Source organism: Anser brachyrhynchus, assembly GCF_964034855.1.
Source record: "Anser brachyrhynchus genome assembly, chromosome: 9".
Classification (NCBI taxonomy): domain Eukaryota; kingdom Metazoa; phylum Chordata; class Aves; order Anseriformes; family Anatidae; genus Anser; species Anser brachyrhynchus.
Genome location: NC_137703.1, coordinates 23,415,833 through 23,440,224, shown reverse-complemented (window position 1 = coordinate 23,440,224; position 24,392 = coordinate 23,415,833). Strand labels below are relative to the sequence as shown.

The 24,392-nt window shown below is 36.8% G+C and overlaps 1 protein-coding gene across 2 annotated transcripts in view; it reads left to right on the top strand.

The window, feature by feature from the left end:
* COL4A4 (collagen type IV alpha 4 chain) overlaps positions 1–24,392 on the top strand; it is a 66,993-nt gene that overhangs the window by 19,136 nt on the left and 23,465 nt on the right. For both annotated transcript variants that reach the window (XM_080603972.1, XM_080603971.1), the window contains exons 7-28: positions 460–576; positions 3,347–3,415; positions 3,647–3,682; positions 4,480–4,542; positions 5,013–5,048; positions 5,230–5,271; positions 5,997–6,077; positions 7,202–7,255; positions 8,473–8,532; positions 9,173–9,217; positions 10,239–10,292; positions 12,419–12,488; positions 14,712–14,816; positions 15,450–15,614; positions 16,198–16,290; positions 16,629–16,792; positions 18,870–18,942; positions 20,217–20,323; positions 20,759–20,942; positions 21,725–21,793; positions 22,939–23,043; positions 23,543–23,761. In XM_080603972.1, coding sequence (XP_080460098.1) covers positions 460–576; positions 3,347–3,415; positions 3,647–3,682; positions 4,480–4,542; positions 5,013–5,048; positions 5,230–5,271; positions 5,997–6,077; positions 7,202–7,255; positions 8,473–8,532; positions 9,173–9,217; positions 10,239–10,292; positions 12,419–12,488; positions 14,712–14,816; positions 15,450–15,614; positions 16,198–16,290; positions 16,629–16,792; positions 18,870–18,942; positions 20,217–20,323; positions 20,759–20,942; positions 21,725–21,793; positions 22,939–23,043; positions 23,543–23,761 — 2,011 coding nt within the window. The remainder of the gene's footprint in view (positions 1–459; positions 577–3,346; positions 3,416–3,646; positions 3,683–4,479; positions 4,543–5,012; positions 5,049–5,229; positions 5,272–5,996; positions 6,078–7,201; positions 7,256–8,472; positions 8,533–9,172; positions 9,218–10,238; positions 10,293–12,418; positions 12,489–14,711; positions 14,817–15,449; positions 15,615–16,197; positions 16,291–16,628; positions 16,793–18,869; positions 18,943–20,216; positions 20,324–20,758; positions 20,943–21,724; positions 21,794–22,938; positions 23,044–23,542; positions 23,762–24,392) is intronic.

The window sequence follows — 24,392 nt, the reverse complement described above, 5'->3', positions numbered from 1 at the left end:
ATATGAGGCTGTTTCAGATGACCTTTGTGTATGCCCTTCAGAAATAGTAAAATTACATCGTGTTCCTAGACAAGATGGCTTTTCTTTACAGCCATAAGAAAGATTATAGTTAAGAGAGCTGGAGTCTGCTTTCCCTGAGAAAATAGCACATTAGTTATTGATTCAAATGAGAGCTCAGTCTGGTCCTCTACCCAGTGCTGTCCCTGTCATATTTGTGATGCATCAAAGAACATGTTAAAAAGGTGGGGATTCTTCACTTCTTATCACACAAAAAACTATATATATGAGAGAGATCACAATAGAAATCATTTCTAGTGTAAAGAGGATGAAGCTGGGACCACTGTGAGATGTCCTGTGTTTCAGTTCTGTGATATTTGTTCCTGAATTGTTTTGTTAATTTAAAAACTAATTTTCTGTGTATCGTGGCATGCCTCTAATAAAAAGTAAACTGTCTTTCAGGGATTACCAGGAAGTGAAGGACCCAGGGGCAAACGTGGTGTAGATGGCTGCAATGGCTCAAGAGGAGACCCAGGATTTCCAGGCGAAAATGGATATATTGGACCTAGAGGTCCTTATGTATGTTAAAGGCATTCCTATTGGCTGTTATTCATGTATGTCTACATTTCCTTTGCAAGCTAATAGCTCTTTAAATGAAAGGATTTTACACTATGACACTAGCTTTCCACTTGACAGTGAAGTTCCAGGCACCTTCTATTCTTGCTAAGGTTAAAAGGAATGAAGAACACTTGATGCCTTGGTGGATTAAGTTTGAGCTTGAATGTGAAATAAGTTCCTATAGCCTTTAAGTATATACGTCTAGCTTGAGAGTTAAATTCTACTTTGTTTCCCTGGTACATAACCACACCAAAGCTAGTACCATTTTATGGAAGTAAAACTGAGGAGGAGTACCTTGAAAACATACTATTTATCACTGCTTGAAATTTCATAAAAGCGTTAATAGTAGGAACACACCTGAGATGAGTTAGCAATCAGTCAGTGGAAGTTTCAACAAGTTCTGTAATACTTTAAGATTTTTTAATGATAGATCACAAAAAGTAGGTCTCTTCCAAAATCATGCTCTTACAGTTTCACGTCTCTTTTTAGATATCTACTCATGATCACTCTGTGCACACCTAATCTTGCCTCAGTGTTTATCTGCATACATGGAGATAATTTCAGTTGAAATTGCCACTTTCATATTGTTCACTTTTCCTGTTAAAATGGAAAGCATTTTAAAATTGTTTAAATAGTCAGATTAGCAGTGCTTTTCTAATGAAGGTAAAACACAGATTCATATCAGTAAGGGATATAAGTTATTGTAGCTCCAGAGAAGTTTTGCTGAACAGATCTAGTCACCAGTTTTTGACTTTTTGTGGAAACAATTTTTACTTGTCAGTGATTAATATGTCCTTAGTTGGTCTAAGTGCTTCCCTTTCTAAATAAAACAGTAAAAAACAGTACAATTTACATGAAAAGTCGAATGTCTTTAGTAGGAGTTAAATAAGATGCTGATTCAGACATATGCAATCAATGAGAGGGGGTGAGAAGACATTACCAAAATTTATCAATTAGAAAAAACATACAGTTCAAGTGTTGGACCTGTAGTAAATACTGTCAAACACACAACCTGATAAAAAGCCTGCTAATAACCTCATCTGTTATACCTCTCAAGGTAACCCATTATACTCCAAGTGGTAAAATGGTTTCAGCTCTATTACATTTACCTGTGTTTTCCTACTTACGGCTTTCAAAATGGAGTTTTGCCTTTAATAATTAGACAAATGACATAAAAGAAAAATGAGACATGGGACAAACTGCAGCATAAACCCTCCCAGTTCCAGGAGCATGCTCTTTGTTAGGCCTAGAAAAGTATTTGCAACCTACAAAGAAAAGGAAACACAACAGGCATGTAGCCTTGGATATCCACACTAAAATCCAGTGCAAATTAATTTGGCTATCCAGAAAAACAAGACATAGTACCCATATTTGCTTGTGTGCAAGAATGCTACTCCGACCTCAATGTGGATTGCCTGTTCTTAAATCAATTTTCTTGCACCAAGTACCAACTTGACTATATATTACAGCTAATATTTTTGTTACTTGTTATTTATAACATCATCTTGTATAATTTTATATAACACTGTGTACGTATTCCTCAGCTTTACTTCATTTACCTCATGAATAAATTTAAAAAATAGATTCATTTCTACTTGCAAGGTCTTACTTAAGTCAGTTAATAAACTGAATCTAATAGAGATTTTTTGATCACACAAGAGATGACATGTAAAATAAGAGCAGACAAACATAACTTTTGAGATGTTTAATGTGTTCCCTAGCAGCTGTTGTTCGACTTGTAAATGTCATCCCGTCTACTGTAGGTATATCCAGCTGCAGGCAGCTGTAACTCTTCTTATTGTACCATTCTAGGCATAACTGCTTTCCCTGTTTCATTCTGACTTCAGGATTTGAACAGGAAGTGTATAATATCAGGAAACCAGTAAAGTTTTAAAGTGGTTAAACTCCATGGAAAACAGTAACCCAGTTTATTGAAATCAATAGTTAAGTGGTTATGGGCTTCAGTTAAATTGTACCTGGTATGTCAGGATTTCAAAGGAGAAAATATCAGAAATAATGTCTTAATATATTTGTTCTTCAGATATATACGTATCATGCTGTTAACAGTCAATTGAATATTACAGTTAAATTTTGAAAAAGTGGTCATTTGCTCTTGCTAACTCATACTGAGGTTTTGAGGGTGGTATGATAGGCCAAATTATACAAATGACTTCACAGCAAGAACCACAAGAACTTAATTTTTAAAAATAAATATGGCCTGTAGGTGTGTGTATATATATATATATATTTTTTTTTGTAGACTGTGAAACATTTGCTAATAGGTGGAAATGTTGAATATTGTGTATGTAACACAGTCCATACTCCCAGCTTTTTAACTGTATGCAGAATCACACTAGATACTTCTAAATCACAGCATGGACTTTTGGAGAAGGCAGTGTATGTAATGCTTAAAGCCACTGACTCACTGAAAGAAAAGATAATGTTGATATACTTCATACTGAAGGCAAAATCTGTGAAAATTGTAGAATATTGAAATAGCCAAGAGCTAAGGAGATAGATACTCAGAGCAGGAGTCAGAATCTATGAGGAGCTGTTTTGCTCAGTTTTCCAGAACAAAACTTCACATTTAAGGGTCTTGTAAGACAAAAGAGCTGCAAAATGCTAAAACAGTTATGGTGGTTCTAGTGGATTACCTTGTGACATATGGACACCAGGAAAGTACAGCCTAACATAAAAGATGTGTTGATTTGGTTTTTTTTCTTCTTTATAGGGAAATCCAGGGCAGAAAGGAGAAAAAGGAAATTCAGTGTTTGTTTCACATTTTGGAAAAGGACCCCCAGTAAGTATCTGATTGTGAAAAAAATCATATCTCATAGGAAAAATGTATGGCAAATTTAATTGTTCTATCTCCTCATTGTTTATGAAGCTTAGTGCAAACACAAATCAAAAGCAAATATACAACTGGAACAGATAGATTGAAATCTTAAAAGCTATAAAATTTAGAGAACTCCGATAACAATTTGAAGTCAACACTTGTGATACTTCCTTTGCTAAATGATTGTCATTACAGGGAGAGAGGGGTGATCCTGGACCCCCTGGCATTCCTGTAAGTACAGTTGTTGGATTCTGTACATGTTTTTTGTCTTGAAGATCTTTCAAATTTTCCTTCTTAATAAAATAAAGCAATAGTGGGGTTTCTCCTTGCCTGCCTTAAATAGCAAAATTCCAGAATAAAGTTTAACAAACATCGATCCCCTGTTATCAGCCTCCATGACCAGTTTATGGTGGCTGCGTTGTACCCACCTGCATTGTGGTTTGCATGCAGGCAATCGCTGTGCATCGAGCAGTTGTCGCTCCTTATGTATTCAGTTTGCAGAATATTTTTTCCTTGAAATTCAAGACTTCACATGAGAAATGTAGAAATGTGACACCTTCTTCAATGGTACCTGGTGGGTCTTCCAGGAATATGTAGCACATGACCACATTTTTTTGCCATAAAAGCATGTAAGAAGAAGAGTTTAACTTCATTGTTGAGCTCTTACAGACTTTCACTCATATGACTTTGGTTCCTCTTCTTATGCTTGTCAACAAAGTATTCACTGATGAGTTGTTTCAAGTCCCCATACTATATGTAGCACAGTTACTGACAAAGTATTCTTTTAACCATTAATAATATATCACTGTATTGACATGTGCCTGTACAGTATTATCCAGAAACTGGTGCTGAGCTGCCGTAGTGACAGTGAGGTTTCAGGTATGGTATACCTTCAGGCAAGGAATACATGGGTGGAACGCCACTAGACTGAGTCCAAGCGATGCAGGCGTTCTGGAGAAATTAGTTTTGTGAAGAAAATGGTAAGCTCTCGGTATTTTCACCAACAGGCCTTTTGCCATCTTTTTCAGGGTTCTAGAGGGTCAAGAGGTCCAACAGGCCCACCTGGATACCCAGGCCAACCAGGCTTGCCCGTAAGATCACCGTGGTTTTACAGCCTTGCATTTTCAGGATTTGTGTAAATTCTTGTTTACCTGTTTTAGAACTGCCTTAGAAAGAATCAGCCTAGAGGTAATTTTTGAGGCAGCTGATAAAAAGAGAGATGTTTGCTGTACCTTACCAGTTTTGAAGTACAGCATATGTTGTTTCATTCCATGCCTGTGTTAACCTGAAGCATCCTGGCAGTCTGTGGTCATGGGGGAATGCTGCTAGTGTTCCCTCCTTATTTCCCATATCCAAGGCTACCTTGTGAAACAGAAAGGTGGGGAGCCAGAGTTCAGCCCTCCTGAAAGCAGTGACCATGATAAGTAAATTACACGTTGGGATAGGAACATCCCAAGAGGAAATTCTGCCTCTAGGTGATACTGGCAAGTAGAGGTAATTTTCAAAGCAAAGTTCTTTCTCTAAATCAGACATATTAACTTGTCTTCACTCTCTTTTAAAGGGTATTCCAGGTTACCCTGGTTTGCCAGGTGAACAGGTAGGCAATGACTTTTCCTGAAGTTGTTAGTGAAACAATAGATTAATTTATACAGATATTTGAAATGTCCTTCATGGCTATTTGTTACCAAATTTTTCAAAAGAGTTACTTGATTAAATTATCATGTCAACGTTTTCTAATTACTTTCAAACTATGCACTTTTTTTTTCTTTGTCATCTAGGGAAATCCAGGTATTGGGGTAGATGGACAAAAGGGGGAGCCGGTAAGAAAAAAAATATTATTAAATATGTTATTACTACTGTAGAATTAGAAGTATACCCTAAGGATCACAGTAATACCTTTCCAGTAACAGTGTCTGTACTGGGTCAGTACCTGGATGTAATCTCTTGCTGTGTTCAGCAGCAGATGCCAAGGAATGGGTGTGAGAAAAGAACAAGCACAATGTTTCCTCTCCCAGTCTCCCCCTGGTAGCATACTCAGGACTTACAGAATCAAAGTGGAATATTTGATTTTTCTTCTGTGAATGTTTCCAGTCACTTTTTAGAATTGGTGTAAGTTTCTAACATACACAACTTTCCATAGCAAATCAGTAATTTTGTCTTTACATTCACAAAGCCTTGTGTTCAAAGGCGTTGGTCTGGAGCATGACAGACTGTATGTGCACACAAGATTAAACAATCCTGTAACCATCTCCACAGCAGACTCAGAGCAGGAGCCATGAGTACAGGGTTCTCATTTGTTTCCTTACCTGTAACATTATCTTTAATGAGTGATGAGAACAGAATGATTATTAAGATTGTGAGCCATACTTATCAGCGAAGACCGTGGAGAGGCTTACTGATCTCAGTACAAACCCTTCTTTATCTATAGGCGTTAGTACAAGTATGTGCTCCATAAGTACAAAAATATATAGTGCAACAGAAAAACTAAGTCTCTGAAAAGCTGCATGGAACAGAACATCTTTCTGTGTACCTTTCGCTTCCACAGGGTGATGTTGGACTTCCTGGACCACCTGGGTCGCCATTGTTAGTTGGACCTCCTGGAGCTCAGCTGTTTAAAGGAGAAAAGGTGTTAATTGTCTTCACATTTAACCGTACTCAACTTGGCAAGTACAATCCTGAAATGTAATTTTTGTAAGGATGGCATAAACAGCCTGTCTTGATGAAAAAAGGAGATACTGCCCTTGCTTTGGTTTTCATTACTTTGCATCATTAGTAAATCATACTTCAGGCATTTCAAGCAAAGATTATTACTCTAGTATTGAATCTCTTTTGTGGCTCTTTAGTAAGGCTTTTATTTTTCAGATCTTTGGCATTTATTCTCTTCGAGATTTATCCAGTATAATGTTTTGAGCTGTCAACCTTAGTCCTTCTAGGGTGCTCTGTTGATACGAAAAATAAGGGTGATTTTGTTGTCTATTTTTAATGCAAAATCCTATTGTTTATTGTATTTCTTCAGTGATACACCTACTGTAGCTACAACTGTATACCTTAAAGCATTAGAATGTATGTTAAAAAAGGAATTACAAATCTTGCATTATGGAGTACCCTGTGTTGTCGTCTCTGTGTTTCTCAAGTCTGATTTGCAGGAATACAGAAATGAAAATGTGAATTTCAGCATTGCCAGCCCCACAGCTTCAACTCAGGGAGGTGATAGATTTCATGTACTGGATCTTAGGCTTCCATTATGGAAAGGGTTGCTATGTAGAGCTGTATAAGAAAGAAGGAAAGAACCACAAGAATCTGTATAAACTCCACGTTACTGCTGAGTGTGACATTGTGCAACAAGACATGATTGTGACCATGTAATCCACCACGTATCCCGTTCAGACTGGAGATGTGTGCAAAGGCATAGATTTATATATGTGAAAACTTGCATCAAACTAGTAGAGCCACAGACAAAAAAGAACTACTCATACATGTTTGTAGGAACAAAGTCCCAATTAGCAAGTCTCTGCAAGTGAAAAGACACATCTATCTCAGTCCACAGTCATTGTGCTGGTTTGACAATATGTTAACAAATAAAAATCAGTACATATTATTTTTCTTGTTTCCTTCTGCCTAGTACACCTAGGGGAACAGGCCCAGTAGCATTTTAATAGTTGTAATTCAGAACAGGACTTTAAAATGTTAAATGACACATAAGTATATCCTCTGTAGTAACATATACAAAAACTTTTCCTGCATACGCAGGGCCAAAAAGGACTACCCGGAATAACAGGATACAGAGGACCACGTGGACCCAAAGTAAGTAATGCAATTTTTTTTTTTTCAGTGATGCTGGCGAAGTTCTGTTATTTTTAAGTTAATATTTTAACGCAGAAGATCGTAGAAGACATAACAGCACTTAATCACCACCTATATCAGTGTGAAAGCAAAAATATTTCAGAACCCTTTGGAACACCTTTCTAAGTCTGTTTTATACCTACCTATCAAATGTTGCCTGGCCGTGAAAGGTCAGTGTTGTTTCCAGTTGGACTATTGACACAAGTGACTGGGACTGTGAAGAAAACAGAAGCACATATTTTTTCTCAAGGAGAGAAATTGAAAGATATGTTTGTGTTCTTTATGGGGCATATGTCTGTTTCCCTAAGTTTGTTAGGGAAAGACTTTACCTTCAGATTCTGGGTGTCCTTGAGAGTAGACAAGGCAGAGACACCTGTCTGAAGAGAGAGTTGCTGTTTGCTGTCTCTTCTAGCTTTGCTTTTCTTTCTGTCAGTATAATTCATTTAAACGTTGATATGCCAGTAAGGAGTTATGCTGAGCAGAAGCAGTCACAAAAAAGATTCTAGATTATTTATTGCTGATAGATTTGGAGGGGAGAAATCCACAGACAGGAAACTACCAGATCTCAGAAAAAAAAAGAAGATAACAGAAGATAACAAAATAATGAAGCTAGTTTATGTTACACACTTATTTAACTTCATAGGCAGAAGAGAAGAAGCAAGAAGTCTGAACATCACATTTCTGAGTTCAAAGTCTAGCACTTTTTCAGGAAGTCATTTTCCATCATAACCAGACTACTGTTACTTAGCACTGGAAAAGGAGACAAAACTCATCCTTTTATATAAGATCTACTTTGAAAAATGTGGGATTTATATTGTTGTTCTACTACTGTACAACATATAGAGATGTATATGTTGGTAACTGTACACTTGTTATAAGCAGGAACTGAGGAATTGTGTGATGGTGCCCAAAAGGTGCCCACAGCCCCAAAAAAATCAAACTGCTGAAAACACTTCAAGGTTGGAGAAGAGTTCATGCAGGGTTCTTGAATAACTGAAGCTATGAAGACACTACTGTGGTAGTGCTGTATGAACTAAGTCCCAATGATTGACCCTAGCAAGTGAAACAAGATCCATTAATCTAATATATACATAACCAAATAAACATGCACTTAAAATAAATTTTATGCCTAACTTAACCAAGCAGTTTGTTTAAACTGAGTGTTTTGAATGCTCCAGGGTATACTTGGGAGAGGAGAAAAGGGTGAAAAAGGCATTGCTGGATTCCCTGGATTGCGGGTAAGGAAGTTCCGGAATAAATTATTTTACAAATTCACTATAATTAGATTCATAAAATATTTGTTGGTTTAAGTATGTATTTCCAAACAAGATTTCCTTTTTCTTTTTTTTTTTTTTTTGAAACTAATTTGTCATACTTGCTGTATAGAATATTTAGGAGTCCTGGGAGTCACACTGTGACACACTTAAACATAAGCTCATAGAGACTTACCTTTCTTGGAAAGAAAGCAAATCTCTATGGTTTTCCTTTAAATATTCAATGCTGTATAAAGCTTCTCTAGAATAGCACAATACTAACACACCGATTTTAATATATTCCATACCTGCCAATGGCAGTTTTTTTACAGCTGCTTGTTCTTGATTTGCCTAACAGTACTCACATGGAGCAACATACCTATTACTATACTTACTGTGATAAGATAAAAATAAATGAAGACCTGTCCGGTTTACTCTGACCTATAGTTCAAATTCATGGCCATCTCTCAAACTATTTGTAAAAACTTTGCAAGTGCTAGCTACTGGGAAATATTAACCCAAGTAATAATTGTCTGAGGAATATTAACTGCTTAGCAATTATGCACAAGTGTAATTTTGAATAAGTTTTTACCATTGTATCTTGGATTCTATTTACTTTTATCAGGGTAGTCCTGGTTCTTATGGACCTGCAGGCTTTCCTGGAATAAAGGTAAGAAGACAAAGCACAAGCAGCTCTCTGAACAGTAGCATCAGTGAGGTTTGATTTTCTGTTGGTTTGTGCAGATACAGAATTTCCTCATACTTGATAGCTTGATAGCCTTATGTCCTTGTGTTACCTGTTGCCACAAAAGTTGTATGAACTGTGTCTTAGAATTTCTGCCACTCTCTGAAATTTGTCTGAAATTGGCTAATGGGATATGAAGTTGTAAGCAGAAGGGAAAGCAGTGGGGCATGCAGATTACACAATAGAAAAGGTACACAGCATGGTACACTTGCCATGGTCACATTCTTTTTGTGATTTTGTGTTGTACGCATTTTTTTTATACTTCTAGCTCAAAAAAATCCAGTAATAGTTATGAACTTAGAACATGGATTAAAGAATAACAGATGTACATACATAGATCTATGTCTCACCCTTTTTCCTCTCCTCTGTTCATTTCTAAATCTAATGAAGGTAATGATCATGCTATTCACAAATCACATTAATGTACAGCTATTCGTGTGTAGAGTTATGTTCCAGGTGACTTCTATCTGCAGAATTACTTTTTACTCTGTTTTTTCTTTTTTTAAACCACTGCCTACCTAAGGGGATGGATAAGTATATCATAAAAGATCATAAAAGGCCAGGAGGAACTGATAAGCAGCTGTGCAATAATATTTTAAGAGGGTCATTCACCAGTCAGCAAGCCAGTTTCAGCTGCGTTAAACAGTCTGTTAAAGTCTTCTGTTATGTATTCCAAGTAGTTCTGTGCCCCAGCTACACTGAATCCACTGACAACTATCTAAATAACCTGGAGAAATATTTTTTTTATTACTAATTTTTATGGAAGAGATTCTATGAAACATGTCATCTCTCATACAAACCCAGTGAATTTCTCTGAAAAAAACAACTGTGGATGCAATTATAAGGTGACAGTCTCATTGTATGACTGTCTCATTGTCTTTTGTACAATTAATCATATCAATGTTGTAACAGATTTACCAAATGGTATTTATGTGATCCTTTACAGGGAGAAACAGGAGCTGCTGGTTTTCCTGGACAACCCGGCTATCCAGGCATAAAGGTTAAAAAAAAAAAAAAAAAAAGAACTCAAGCATATGCACACAGACAGACACACACTCCCTTATATCAATGCTAACGATTCTTTCCAAATGTACCTGTTTATCAGATCCTTGCCTTTTTTACAGTCATAATTGCTTTTAAGATTTACTGTTTTCATGACAGTCATGCTTACTCAGTACAGGGGTAGTAACCAGCAGTGTAAGTAAACATTCCTGCTTGGCGTGTGGGAGGGTGGAAATTCCACTTTGTATACCATAAGGATTAGTAAATTCCATTTGCCAATAGTTACCCTTACCTGTACCAGTACAGCAATCTAATCCATGAGTTGTACTCTGCAAGTTATTCATGGCTGAGTTGCATTCCCAAGAGTGGTATGGATACTTCCTTTATCATAGGTAAAGGAACTGCTGTTTTAGGTAACCTGCTACTGTAGGTAATTTGGCCTGTGAACTAGTATAATAATTGTCATCAAAGGAGGTGGCAAAATTTGGGTCAGATGGGCTTGTTTGCATGACTTACCAAAGTCTCTTTGCATGCATTCATCCTGTCCTCATAAATAGCTTTTTCAAGATGGTTACCAGAGTGGAAACTGCACTCCTTCACACTGGCTTCATTTAAACATTTCTTACTTTTGCTCACATAGATGACTCTGGCATTTTATAATGGATGCTGCTTTCTATTAGGGGCTAGAAGTGTCAGTGTCATGTCTGGGGAGCTAAGGAGTAAAAGAGGATAACATTCTTCTGAAAAGCATGGAAGAGATGCTTAATCCAATTCCAGAAGATCCAGATGCCAGTCTAGTGATATTTCACGTTAAAAATTCATGGAATTCTTTTCTGAAGGCTGCAGAAGGGAGATGATCAGTCATATTCTGTTTTTCAAAGACCACCAAGACCTGACCCTGTTGACTTTGGCTTGAAAATTCTTCAATTCTTTCTCATCTTACGCTAGTGTTAAGCATACAAATCATAAAAGACTTGGGCCATATCCATCTATTGCACAAATCTTTTTTAGTTTTATCATCATTACATTAATTTTTAAAATCTCAAAATATTTAAGTTTATCAGAGGAGGAAAAATGTTAGGTTTATTATTTTATTTCCTGCTACACAGAAGACTCTCCTATAATCATAAGGGAAGACAAGTTTACATTATTGATTAAAACAGAGAGTACACAATTATGTTATTTCATTCAGCAAGATACAGTCAAAGGGAAAAGGCCAGTCAAAAGCTAAAGATTAAGGGGCCAGCAATCAGTGGCAGCTCCAGTACTGTTTAAATATCATAGAAATATCAATTTTAAAAAGGGAAACCCCATAAAGAGGCATGAACTGCTTGTTTTTACTTGTATAAGGATAGGCATCCAGTTTTGCAGTCTCAGTTCTCCTTGTCTGTGTCCTAAAAGGCCCTGAACTCCAACCTGAGGAATGCTACATAACTATGCAGTTCCCAGATTCACATTCTTGTTTCCTCTGTTCCCATTTGCTGCAGAGAGCAGGGCTGATTCCTAATCTACACCAAAGCAAAAAGTCTAATACAGTTTGCCACATGAAAGACTTCCCTGAAGTCCACTTCACTTGCAATTCTAAATATCAGAATCCAAGCTAATTTAGAAATCCTCCAAGCAAAAGTGATTTTCCTTGCTATTAGTAGGCACTTTTATGTTTCCCTAACGCAGATGTTTTCAATTTCTTACAAGAATTTTGAGTATCTCTTGTCATTGATAATATCTGTCAAACTGAAATTTGTTTTCTTAATCCTCATCTGTTATCACAGAAGTAATTTCCAAATTCTCATATAGAATTCTAAGGCAAATAATTACAACTTGGTTGCTAATTTGAAACATCTCATTTAAATATGGTACTGATTTTATTGTAATTGACTCAACTTTAAAATACATGAAAGAAATCAGATGCAACAGTTGCAGGTTCTGAAAAGCCAAACAGATATATGTGATAGTTATATTATTAAGACACAGTTATTCTGAAAGATCATTATTTTAAGTCTTGCCCAGGTGATATGAATAGGTCACGTCCCCGCATACCCCATCATTTTGGAATTTTTAGTTGCATGCCAGGGCATTGCATATTTGTATCTATCAGTAAAATCTACTGTTGGATTCTTACAGGGGGATCCTGGAGAAAAAGGGCCCCCAGGTCCTCCTGGAGCTGTTGGAACTCCATTGCTTCCCGTGAAAGGTTAAAGCTAGTTTTAACTACTCTTTCTGCTGTGTGAAGTGTATACGACCTATTTTGCTAAGGTGTTTTTAGAAAGTGATCATTAGGAACAAGATACTAAAACATTATCCTCCTAGTGGCAACGTTCTGAGTTTGTTTGTGTCTTACTGATCTTACTGGAACTACATTAAACATACATGTTTCAGATTAAATGTTCACTTGAAAGATATTTATGCACACAGTCACAGCTAGATCTGCTAGACTATCCCTTGTTATTGGACCTAGGCGTATTTAGGAAACAGCTCTGAAAAATAAGCCTGTGCTGGGTAATGGATGGTAAATAAAACAATCAGACTTCATATTGTAGTTTATAAATCCTGTTTTCAGAATTGCCACAACACACAGATTTTAGATTGCAATTAAACCTCTCATTGCACAGCGGGAATGAAAGCCTGGTTCTTAAGTTTGTAGTAAGCTAATTCAGACAGGATTTCACCACTGAGGTCCACTGCTTTTAATAACTGTGTTAATTCAAGTTCCAGGCTATTATCATTCTATGTCAGTGTTTCACTGAGTACTGCAAACATAAAAAATGAAAGATTTCAGAATTTCATAAGCCATTATTTCCCCCTCTATTCCCTGAACATGCTGTTTTGTTTTGTTTTCCCCTGAAGAAATCTAATCTGGGCAGATGGAGGTAAATCACTTTTTATCTAAAATTTCTTGAGCTAAATAGTACATTTGTGGTAGTGTGAGATGATCTGCTCATACTTACCTCTAGATTTTCTGGACAGACAAAGCATGTGTTCTGTGGTTGTACATCCAGAACCACCAAAGTATTTGGAAAGTGCTGATCTTGCTGTGCACGTTACCTAATCTGCACATGTACTGAGGTCCTAGAGGTCCTAGAAGTATTCAGTTTACATCCCTTGTATAAAAAAGGCACAGGTAAATCATGGTTGCCTGCAAAAAACGATTGGTCATCCATCATACATTAATTCTACCTTAGTATTGCATTATCACTCATTAATTCAGTCCATAACTTTGATGCTTTAGAATAGGCATTTCCAAGCACTGTTTGCCTGGCTGTGCCTGAGAGCTGCAACTGTGTCTGTTGGTACCATCAATAAACACCTCTTGGTGTTTATTTCATATACATTTACAAGAGGGAACATGTTGTACCCTCTCTTCCTTCCTCCCTCAACTTTCTGTCATCTTTTCCCTATCTATCTGGAACTTGTACTCCTAACAGAATACCTGTCAATCTCACTGCCTTCCTACCAAAACCTCAGGCACTTGTTTTATATCCTATCTCCCTTATCCGTATCTTTATTATCTAATTGGTGATAATGTGTGGAAGTTCTTACACAGCAGGAGGCAGTGGGGAGCAGCCAAGCATGCTGCCTTTAAGGGATTTGTTTTGGCATCTCACAGTTAGGGAACCTGTATTGTAGGAACACTTTAACAAAGAATTTCCCATAAATTGCATTTCTAGTGCAGCAAATGCTGATAGTAGCCTCATCAAAAATCAATTAAAATTGTTTCCCATTGGCTTCTGAGGGTTTCCAGCTCATGTGGCAAAAGATTTAAGCCCATGTTTAATTTTAATATCTCAAGTAACATTTAAAGTTAATCATGTGCATGCTGTGTGAGTAGATACTGAAATACTCTTACATTCTTAAGAGAAAATGACCTTTTGCAGAGCTGTTTGACAACAGAATTAGTACCAATATTTCACTTTTCCAGTTTAATGAAGCCCTTTATATCTGATTTAAATTTTCTTTATCACTCAATAATAACAAAAATTTATTTATTATAGAAATTTTGAAGATATACTTTTAAAAATTTGGATAATTTCAGGTAGGATGATCCTGAAATGACCTTCTCGTGAACACTGTCAGATAAATATCAAATGTGCATTTATTTTAATTCCTACATGTATTTATTTTGGGCAAACGCTTCTCTCAGTATTCTGAAATATATACCACAAAGATACTACTGCTGAGTGACAAAGTTTTAAAACTGTGTCTGTGAAATGGGCAGGAATCCATAGAAAAGCAACCAAATCCACCTACCTTAAAATTTGTCACACATTTAAAACTGTTCCACAAAGACAAAAAAAGGGAGGTCACTGTATTTTACTTTTGTGTAGTTCCTGAATTATAATTTCAGTTGCAGTCTAATTTAGATATAAACTGTCAATTGCATACATTGTTCAATTCACATTTTTAAAATTCTGTGTAGGTCCACAAGGAGATCCTGGATTTCCAGGTCCTGCTGGCGATGTGGGGTCAGTTGGGCCATCTGGTCCTGCAGGCCCACTGGGGAGACCAGGAGATGATGGAGCAAGTAAGAGATTTGGGGGATAAAACATGAACTATATACCAGTAGGAGATAAGACAGCTAAAAGAAAATTCTTTGTTCTTTTTTCATGCAAGTCACCAACAATAAGGATTAGGGCTCTGCAAACAGTGCACTAAAAATACTAGCTCAGCACTTGCTAGTAGCCAAAAAGGAACTAAAATATTCCAAATAAACATTAGGAATTACTACAAAAGGAACAGAAAAAAAAGCAGAATGCTGCTATGCACTGTAAGTCTACGGTATGCCTGTATCTGGAGTTCTGTGCTCAAAATTCTGTTCTCCATCTAAAAAGTGATGAAAAAAAAGTGATGAAAAAAAAAAACTCCCCACACTAAGAGGAGTGGCGTGGCTGACTTTGCTCTGTATAAGAAACAGCTACATTAATTGGGATGTCTGGAAAGGAGATAATGGGGAGGAAAAGAGGCATTTGTATATACAAAGCAGAAAGCACTTTTTTTCTTGGAATCCTGAAATATCTGAAGACTTAGATTTAAGTCTTTATTATACAGAAGCTCTTCTGCATGGCAGTTCAGAATGGTCTGTAGTTTTGTTCTTGACACCTGGTATTAATCCTTACTGTGAGGTTGTTTTGGCCCTATATCATTACTTTCTTTACAGGTCTGCCTGGCCTGCCAGGACTAAGTGGGGCACCAGGACTTCAAGGTTTTCATGGTGATCCTGGTTTGCCAGGAACAGGTGAACCACTTCCAGGAAGACCTGGATATCCTGGACCGCCAGGACTACCGGGACAGCCAGGAAGGCAAGGGTTACCTGGACTACCTAGTATGTGCAACAGCAATTTATTCCGTGAAAATATCATTCTACATATTAAGGTTAGGGTTAAGGTTAGGTTAGCAAACTGATTGCTTTTGTTGGTTCTACAAACAAAAAGGTGAGAATTGCCTTTTGAAAGATGTGTCAAATTTTATACGTGATGTAGAAAACATGTGTTTCCCATTCACTGTCAATCACCAAGATACCAAGATTTTCATTTTTTTCTGGCTGATTTAAACCCACAAAATAACATAGGTGAAAAAAGTCCTTAAATACGTATCAACTGAAGTTAAAAATGTAGTACACTGGGGAGGAAACCCAAATCAGCATCCTTTAGAAAACAAACGAGCTGTAAAATTCTGTAGCAGAAAAATGAAGAAATAGTAGCAATGAAAAAACACTTGTGTCAACATCAATTCTAGCCAGACTGACTCTTGTAGTATGATCTGTAAGCAACAACTTGTAAAGCATTTCTTAAGATCTCTAGATTTTCACATGAGAATAACAAGGTAAGGGAGAGGAGAACGCATGACCTAAGCTTTGGAAAAAGTCAACCTGATTTATAGTAGCTGTACAATTTGTTTTTTCAAAGGTGTAATTTGTACTGACAGAGGGATCCCTGGGGAACCTGGAGCAAAAGGTCAGATAGGCCTTCCAGGAAGAAAAGGTGAAAAAGGAGAAAAAGGTAGGTATGTATGCCTGGATAGCAACAATTTGAATATGAGACCTTTGCCAGATCAGCACCTCAGGCCTATATTTGCAAGCAGAAGTTTATGGTAGCTTTTAGGATCAGGACCATCAAAATGTGTAGTTAAATATCTGTTCACATTGCAGCAGCTTCTAAATCAGCAGTCATATCGGTACACTTACTCAGCACTGTGAAAAAGTACTGATATGCTTCACTCCTTTGAAGGCCATAATGAGATAAAATAGTTTGTGCACTACACATACAGAAAAGAAAAAGGGCAGTATTTTTTATGTATTGTGCAGCTGTTTCAATGTGATTTTAATACATTTACATAGGAAACCAAGGCCTCTGCTCATGTAGTGCTGGTCCTCCTGGTCCCCGTGGTATACAAGGACCTCCGGGTACTCAAGGAAAGAAAGGACAAATGGGTTACCCTGGAAGACACGGAGAAAAGGGTGATCCAGGCTTATCTGGTGCAATGGGATCACCAGGGCTCCCTGTGAGTAGTTCGTATGAGCTTCAGTAAATAAGTAACATCAACTGGTCACTCACACAGGAGGCATTTAAGATGAGCGGTGGAGGAACTGACCTGGAAAATTATGTAAAAGTTTTATCTACTTTTGCTTATTACAGTCTTGTGGGAGGATGCACTTACTAGCTTTTGTCAGATTGCGGCAGTGGGAAGAGTTTTATGCTGGGGGACAGAATCCTGTTCTGTGTAGATGGGGTTGTCAGGAGGCTTAGGAAAGATTGTGTTTGGTAATCCTGTTTTGTTTTCGATTTGTTTTTACTTTTAGTTTCAAATACCCATTGTTTTTTTCTTGAAAACAATGCACAAATTGCTGCACTGAAGATGATTTTTCAGTTAGTTCTAATGAAAGTGTTTCCAACAAAATGTTTTCGAGGCAAAGAATTGCATGGTGTCTTCAGATCAAGATTTATTTTATGTCAACAACTATCTCTCTCTGTTGTGTGTGTGCGTGTAGAAACCTTAGATTTTATTCTGGCATTTCAAGTCATTTTCCTTACTCCTATTCTCTCTCTCTTTTTTTTCTTTCTTTTTTTTTTTTTTAGCAATTTAATTGAAATGCTTAATTTATATGATGATGTGGTCTGAACAAAATAGTCTTCACTCCCACAGAGCCTAAAAGTCAGTGCTACTTTTTTAGTTTTGTTTATCCTTTCACTGTTCTGTATTACTTTAGAATCTCCCATTTTTAGTCACTACTCAAAGTTTGTTCTTCATAGGGATCAGCTCCTATAGGCAATGCTTTGTCTCTTTATAACACATGTATTAGCAATGAAGCTGAAGCGGAATCAAGATTTTGCCCTTCATTTAATAATCCTTAGAAGGAAAAGTTACCATGAAAATAAAGACTTTTCACTTGCTTGAATAGCTTCCTAGCAATATAATAATTTCATTTCAAGTTCCTCAAGAAAAGAAACTGAACTAACTTTTTGGTGGTAAAGATTTTGTGTACTAAATCATTTGACATCAGCATATAATGTTCATTTTTTCATTCTAGTGTTAACAAATCTGACATGCAGTTTTTCATGAAAAAACATACAAAGTTTTTAAAAATGTCCATCTAGGATGCTGCATAGCAAAGTGATGCCAAGTAGAGATTTTTTTTTAATAGTTTCTTGTGTGTGTGAGATCACTTTCTTTGAAAATATATTTGTATATGCTTAGCTTTATAGCAACTCCTTATTTTTGGGGAGGGGGGGTAGGGGGGGAAGGGGGAGGGAGTTGTTTGGGTTTTTTAGATAGCAGAACTCTTTTTCATACATATAGAGGAATGGCTAAATAATAACCCAATTTTACAACCTTAGTGGCCTTTTACTTGTGTGAACTTCACAAGGTAAAATGTATTTCCCCGCATATCCTGTTGCACAGACTCTCACAGCAAGGTGATATGCAATCCAGACTGTTTGGAGAGCTGAGAGCACAAATCAGCATAAAAATGAAGAAAAGCATTTTTTCCACTCTCTAAACCTGGCAAGTAATAGACTCTTCTGACAACACCAAGTACTAAACTAGATGCAGATGATATTTTATACTGGCAGCATTGCAGGCTTTCACTCAGGAAAAAAGCAGCACTTACCAACTGCCATGTTCAGTAGCAGGAGGGCAGCCTCATCCAGCAGTCACAACACTCGAGAGAGATTTCCTTCTTCTGTTGCCTTGGTGAATCATGGGTCAAAATCTGCAATGGGAAGTTTATGAATTGTTAATTGTTTGCATCTTAATATTCTTGCATTTGCAGTCACAGCTGAATGAGGCTATGGACCCAACTCTTCCAGCATTACTTGGTTTCACACAGTTGCATCTGTTTGCATTTGGTGGCAGTCAGACTGAAAATCTCAGGTGCCGTTCACACAACTGTTTATAGATATCAAAAGAGATAAAATTGAGTTTTTTGCTTTGTTGGCTTGTTACCTTAATTAGCCTGGTTTGGGAAACAATGCAAGAGCAAGAGACAGATAACTAATTTTCCCCTCAATTCCCATATTGCTTCTTTTCTGGAGATTAATTTACTTTTTTTTTTTTTGGTGTTGATGTTGTTGATGATAAGGGGACACCTGGTTCTGCTGGACAACATGGTGAAAAAGGAGAAAAGGGTGACCTAGGACGAGTTAGAATAAAAGGTAAATACATGTTTTATCCTTTATCCTTTTTGTTTCCTACACAGAGCCTCATATAGTGTGAGACAGACACATTCATCTGCTCTTTAAGTCATTAATTTAGCAAGTTACTGAAACCTAGAGGTCACATATAACCAAGACTGCTTGCTTGATACAATCTCTCATTTTCTTCTTGCTCAACACAAGGTCAACACAATTTTTTGTGCTTTTTACTTAATAGTCGAGCCATAAACTGGTTTTAACAGATTGATATTAATGCTAACAAATGACTTTGTATCATTTGATGGATAATCAGGGTTTTACAGAGGTCTGTGTAGCAAAGACTAATCAGAATACAATTACTATGAAAGTATGAAGAAATATTATCATACAAAAGGCACCTCCTGAAGTGTCATATGTCAGTATCACAGCTGTTATTTCCACTTAACCAAAATTCTTGGGAAAAACTCACAAATCTCAGTGGCCTTTTGAATTCCTACTTCTCTTTCTGAAAAATTACTTTTGACCAGGCATTGAAAAGAAACAATAGGCCACCAGTTGCACAACTGAAATTCTTGTAACTAAATAGATCAAAAACTCTCCACAGTTATGGTTATAATTTGCAAAACCAAAAGAGAAAGAGCACAACAAATTACAGTAATCTGATGGGAAAGCTTAGTTACAAATGCTACATTAATTATTCAGACAAAAAAGAGTCCATCTTATTGTTTGTGAAAAGTTAGTTTAGCTTTGGATGCCTGTGTTTATTTACAGACATTGGAGAAGGGCAAAACATTTGCTGTTTATTTATAAAGAATTTCTTGACACAGCAAAATGAATTTTTGGGTTAGAATAGTACTATTGTCCTTTATGCAAAAAATACATTTTAATAAATATCAGTCCAAGAAAAATCTGGAGGGAAAAGTAAGAAGAAAAAAGAAAACAATTAAAACCTTTGGGGAATATTTGTGCATACTGATTTCACCGAAATTAAGGATCAAACTCTGACTGATTTCAATAGCACAATGTTTTCACTCTGTGTATAACATGAACAGAAGCCACATTCTTCCAGTGCCTGTAAACACATCTTTTACAGAGACCAAGTTGTTCCATGAGGTGTCCAACTACATACATACTGCCTTCCTAAGCCTAAATTACCTCATTAAGGAAACCAGAATTCAAGAACTGAAAATTGCCATACAGGTCCAGATATGATGAATGGTTACCCTGTGTTTATCTAAGCAGAAAATAAATAAGAAAACATGGTGTAAATATTATACCTTTTTAATTGTTTTAAGGAATAAAAGGTGAAAGAGGTCCTACTGGGGTTCCAGGATTTCCAGGCCAAAGAGGTAATGATGGCAGAGATGGGGATTTAGGATTGCCTGGGGAGAAAGGAGCTGAGGTATGTTTTACTTTCTCAAGATTTTTTTTTTTATATCAGTTAATATAGTGTCTTAAGAAAGGCTAGCTCTTAATGAAAACTGTCATTGTATTCCAAATTTGTAGCAGATTTATCAGTTTTAACATTTTCTGTTAGCCTAGATCAAAAATCATAGTATCCATTGAAAAAAAGATTTTATTGGAAATACTACTGCTTATTTTGTTATTTCTAGACATAACTTCTGCGTATATTGTGTCAATATTATGGGATCAGGAAGAAACAAAATCTGCCCTCTATTCCTATTGCCTTTGAATATTTAAAACTAGTAACGTCACCCATATAGTTACATGAAGAACAGTGGTTTCTCCAGATAATTTTCTAATGTGGCTTTTGATAATCAAAGAGAGGAAAGGAACCAGGTCATGCTATTTCTTATTAACAGTTTATTTCTTTTAGGGTGATTCTGGAATACCAGTGCCAGGTGATAAAGGACTCCCTGGAATCCCAGGACTCCCTGGAGTAAAAGGACCAATGGGACTGCCAGGTTTGGGGATTCCTGGCCCTCCTGGAGTCAGAGGTACCCCTGGAGACTTTGGTGATACTGGTAGCATTGGGCCGCCTGGTCTAAAGGGTCAGAAAGGTAATTTCGAATATTTACTTTAAAAGCCAAACAATGAAAAACACGTCTGATAGCATCAATTACAGCTTCATATGTATTCTATACAGTGTTATCCATTTATAGTAAAAATCAGTTTTGGCAAGCTCAGTGGTCACATGAAGCATGGCTACTGAAAGGTACAAAACTGTCAGCATTTAGTAGTGCACACTGGTGACTATATGAATCTCATGGGGCCTTGAACCTGCAGTGTGTTACTTGCACACTACGAGGGGAATTAATTGCTGGAGTGAAGACTACTCCTGTATATAAGGATTTGCAGGGCAATGCTTTTTTGCTGAAGGAGCAGGAAAAGACAATTAATACTTAAGACATGGTCTTTTTGTTTGTTTGTTTACAAAAATTCCCTACCAAAGAAAAAAAAATTTCACTGATTGTCAATATGTATAAATCAGAAACGTACATAGAACTGAGATGAAAATATCATTTCTCTTTCTTTCAACAGACTCTATTGTAAAGACAAATTTCTACCAACACAGACACAAAAAATCTTTGTCTTTACAGAATACAACTGTATTACATCAAATTGAGTCATTACCAATATTCTGTACAAAATAAGTGGCAAGAGAAATACATTTTAAGATTCTCATCAAACCTTAAATAATGTGGAAATAACTATAGACGTAAACAGACCTTTCTCTTTACGCATCTGGCTGGTTATTTCCACAGAGATTTTATTATAGTAAATGTTCAGACTATTTATTCTAAAATCAAATAGACCTATTTCTTTGTCCCTCTTGCTTCAGGTGAGACTGTCAGTATTGTATCACCATCCCCTGGAAACCCAGGTCCCCCAGGTTTTAAAGGTGTTCAAGGTATGTTTACAAATGAGGGAATTTTTGTTTTTAATCAAAACGGAGTTTTTAATTGCTAATTAAAAGACAAAGAAGCTATCCTAAAAAGATACACTAAACATTCTAGTTTTTCAACAGATAGATGTCTCAAAATGTAAAACTGCAAGTGGGCAGGAATTTAATAATCTTTTACAACCAAGAGCTAGACAGCTGCAATTTGCGTGATCAAAAGGTGTGCAGGCTGCTTCTGTAGAAACGGCTAAATGCAGGTAGCTTAATTTCTGAAATTCTGTCCTGCTTCAGTTAAAAAATATGAGAGGCTGTTAAATGGGCAGTTGGCTGGACTCAGATAGGACCTTGAACATCCACATCTGGATAAGGAGGAAAAAAGGTGTGCCTGGCAAAAGATATGCTGCAAGTCTGTAATTTCTAAGATAATATTGTTCATGGCAAGTTGCAAGTGAGCCCTAAAATCTCAATACTTACTACTTCCCTTGTTCAACTTAACTTAAATTCAAAGAACTCATCCAGAAACTGTCCAGATATTGCTTTGATCACCTCCAAAACACGTGAAATACCACAGAAAATCATGATCAGAACAAATGGATTTTCAAGTTGTCCCTTTTAATGTGGTATTACACAGCTCCCCGATATCAGTATTGTGAGTGGTAGCTAAATTCTATACAGACATGAGAGAACAGAGATTAGTGTATTGAGTTCAACCGCATGATTCCAGGAGAAGCAGGTAGCACAGAAGAATGTGATTTGACAACTGTAATTTTGTCAATTTACTAGGTTACTAATTTTGCAAGTTTGTAAATTTACAAATCACTAGGTTACTAATATTTGACAAATTACTAGTAATTTGTCAATAACTAGGTTGCTGTCCTCTAACATTAAAATGTTACAGATTTTTGTTTTCCTAATTTACTCTGATGATTTGCAGTCTGCTGTTTATGCATTATGCAACTCCATTTAGAAAAAACAGCAGCCATAGATTTGGTTGTGACTTGGGTGTTGGATCTTGCCTAAAATGTTAGAAGTTTATGAGTCTAGTTGTCTTCAAAGTACATGAATCCGCATGGAAAAAAGATGAAATACCATTTCCTTAGGTCACAAATTTTAGAGCTCTGTGGGGTTTTGACTTCTTTTCTTTCTGTTTCCAGGACCAAAGGGTTTAAAAGGACTCCCTGGTCGTCCTGGACCAAATGGCTTTGATGGGCAAAAAGGCCAGCGAGGCAGACCAGGAGCAGGAATCCCTGGGCCAGAAGGTGAATTTGCTTTTCTCAGTCCAGGGGATATGCTGGTCAAGCTGTAATGCATATATACAGGGTAAAGTAGCTACTGTGGTGGAATAGAATTACATTTCAACCAAACCTAATAGAAGAGGAATCTTTACCAGCGTCTGTCCTTTCTTCTAGCAGGTACTGCAATGACCTGAAGTTCATTGTACAGGGAGAAAATAAATTCGGTGTTATAAATTTTCAAGGAAAACTGAGAATAACTAGTATAATTTCAATAAAGGAATTGAACTTAACAAGAATGACAACACACAAGATAAATGCTGCTCTAGAGAAAATCACTGTCCCTTCCCACAGGAATAATTTTTCTCTTTTTTCTTCACATATCATTATCTGTAAATGAAAAGTCTGAAATTTTCTGTGTAATACTTTTCTTTGCAAACTGGTAACGTAATTCTGGAATATTATAAATTTGAATTATAATATTCCACAGTTTTGGAAAAAAAAACTTTTGATATCATACCAACAGGCTTCCGAGGCAAAGCTGGTGATCCTGGTGAGGAAGGTGAAAGAGGATCCACCATTAATGGTAAAAATGGCGCTCCAGGTCCACCTGGCATAGATGGTCAGAAAGGTTTTCCAGGTGATACTACATATGGTCCTCCAGGAATCCCAGGCAATAGGGGACTGCCAGGACCACCTGGTGCACAAGGAGCAAGGGGTGATCCAGGCATTCCTGGGCTTCAAGGTACGAAAGTTTTTATGAAGCATTTTTACATAGTCAAAGGAGAAAGTCTGAGTGAGGTCAGTGCTGATAGCAATAAAACCTACTCTTGTCTGCATCTTGTCTGCATAATGGTGACTATGTAGGGTACTCCATATTTTTACGTTTACATTGTCACAGTTAAGGTTGATCAGCCACTGAGGAGATCTGAACTGCAGGAGGAGGAAGATGCCTTTCCCCAGTCCATGCAGTGCAGCTTCCTATTGTTACTGCTGTTACTTTCTGCCTACAGGCCATCTGTGCTTAGGGTCTCTTGCTCTGTTCTACAGACGCAAAGATAGTCCCTGCCTCAAATTGCTTACTCAAATCTGAAAAGACAGGCTAAAGGTGGGAGAACAGTCAGGGAAAGAGAGGTGAATTTCTTTGCCCAGAATTATACAATATAATCCTGAACAATATATGTATATATATATTATATTATACAGTATAAGCCCTCCTCACCTATAGGTGAGAGCCGAATAATTGTTCTTTAAAGAATGAAGCTCTCCACAACAGCCAATTCTAAATTGCAGAAAAGATCAGTTTTCACAAAGTACATAAAAGTTGTAGGATAAGTGAGATACTCCAATTACTGAACATATAATTTCAGAATTGA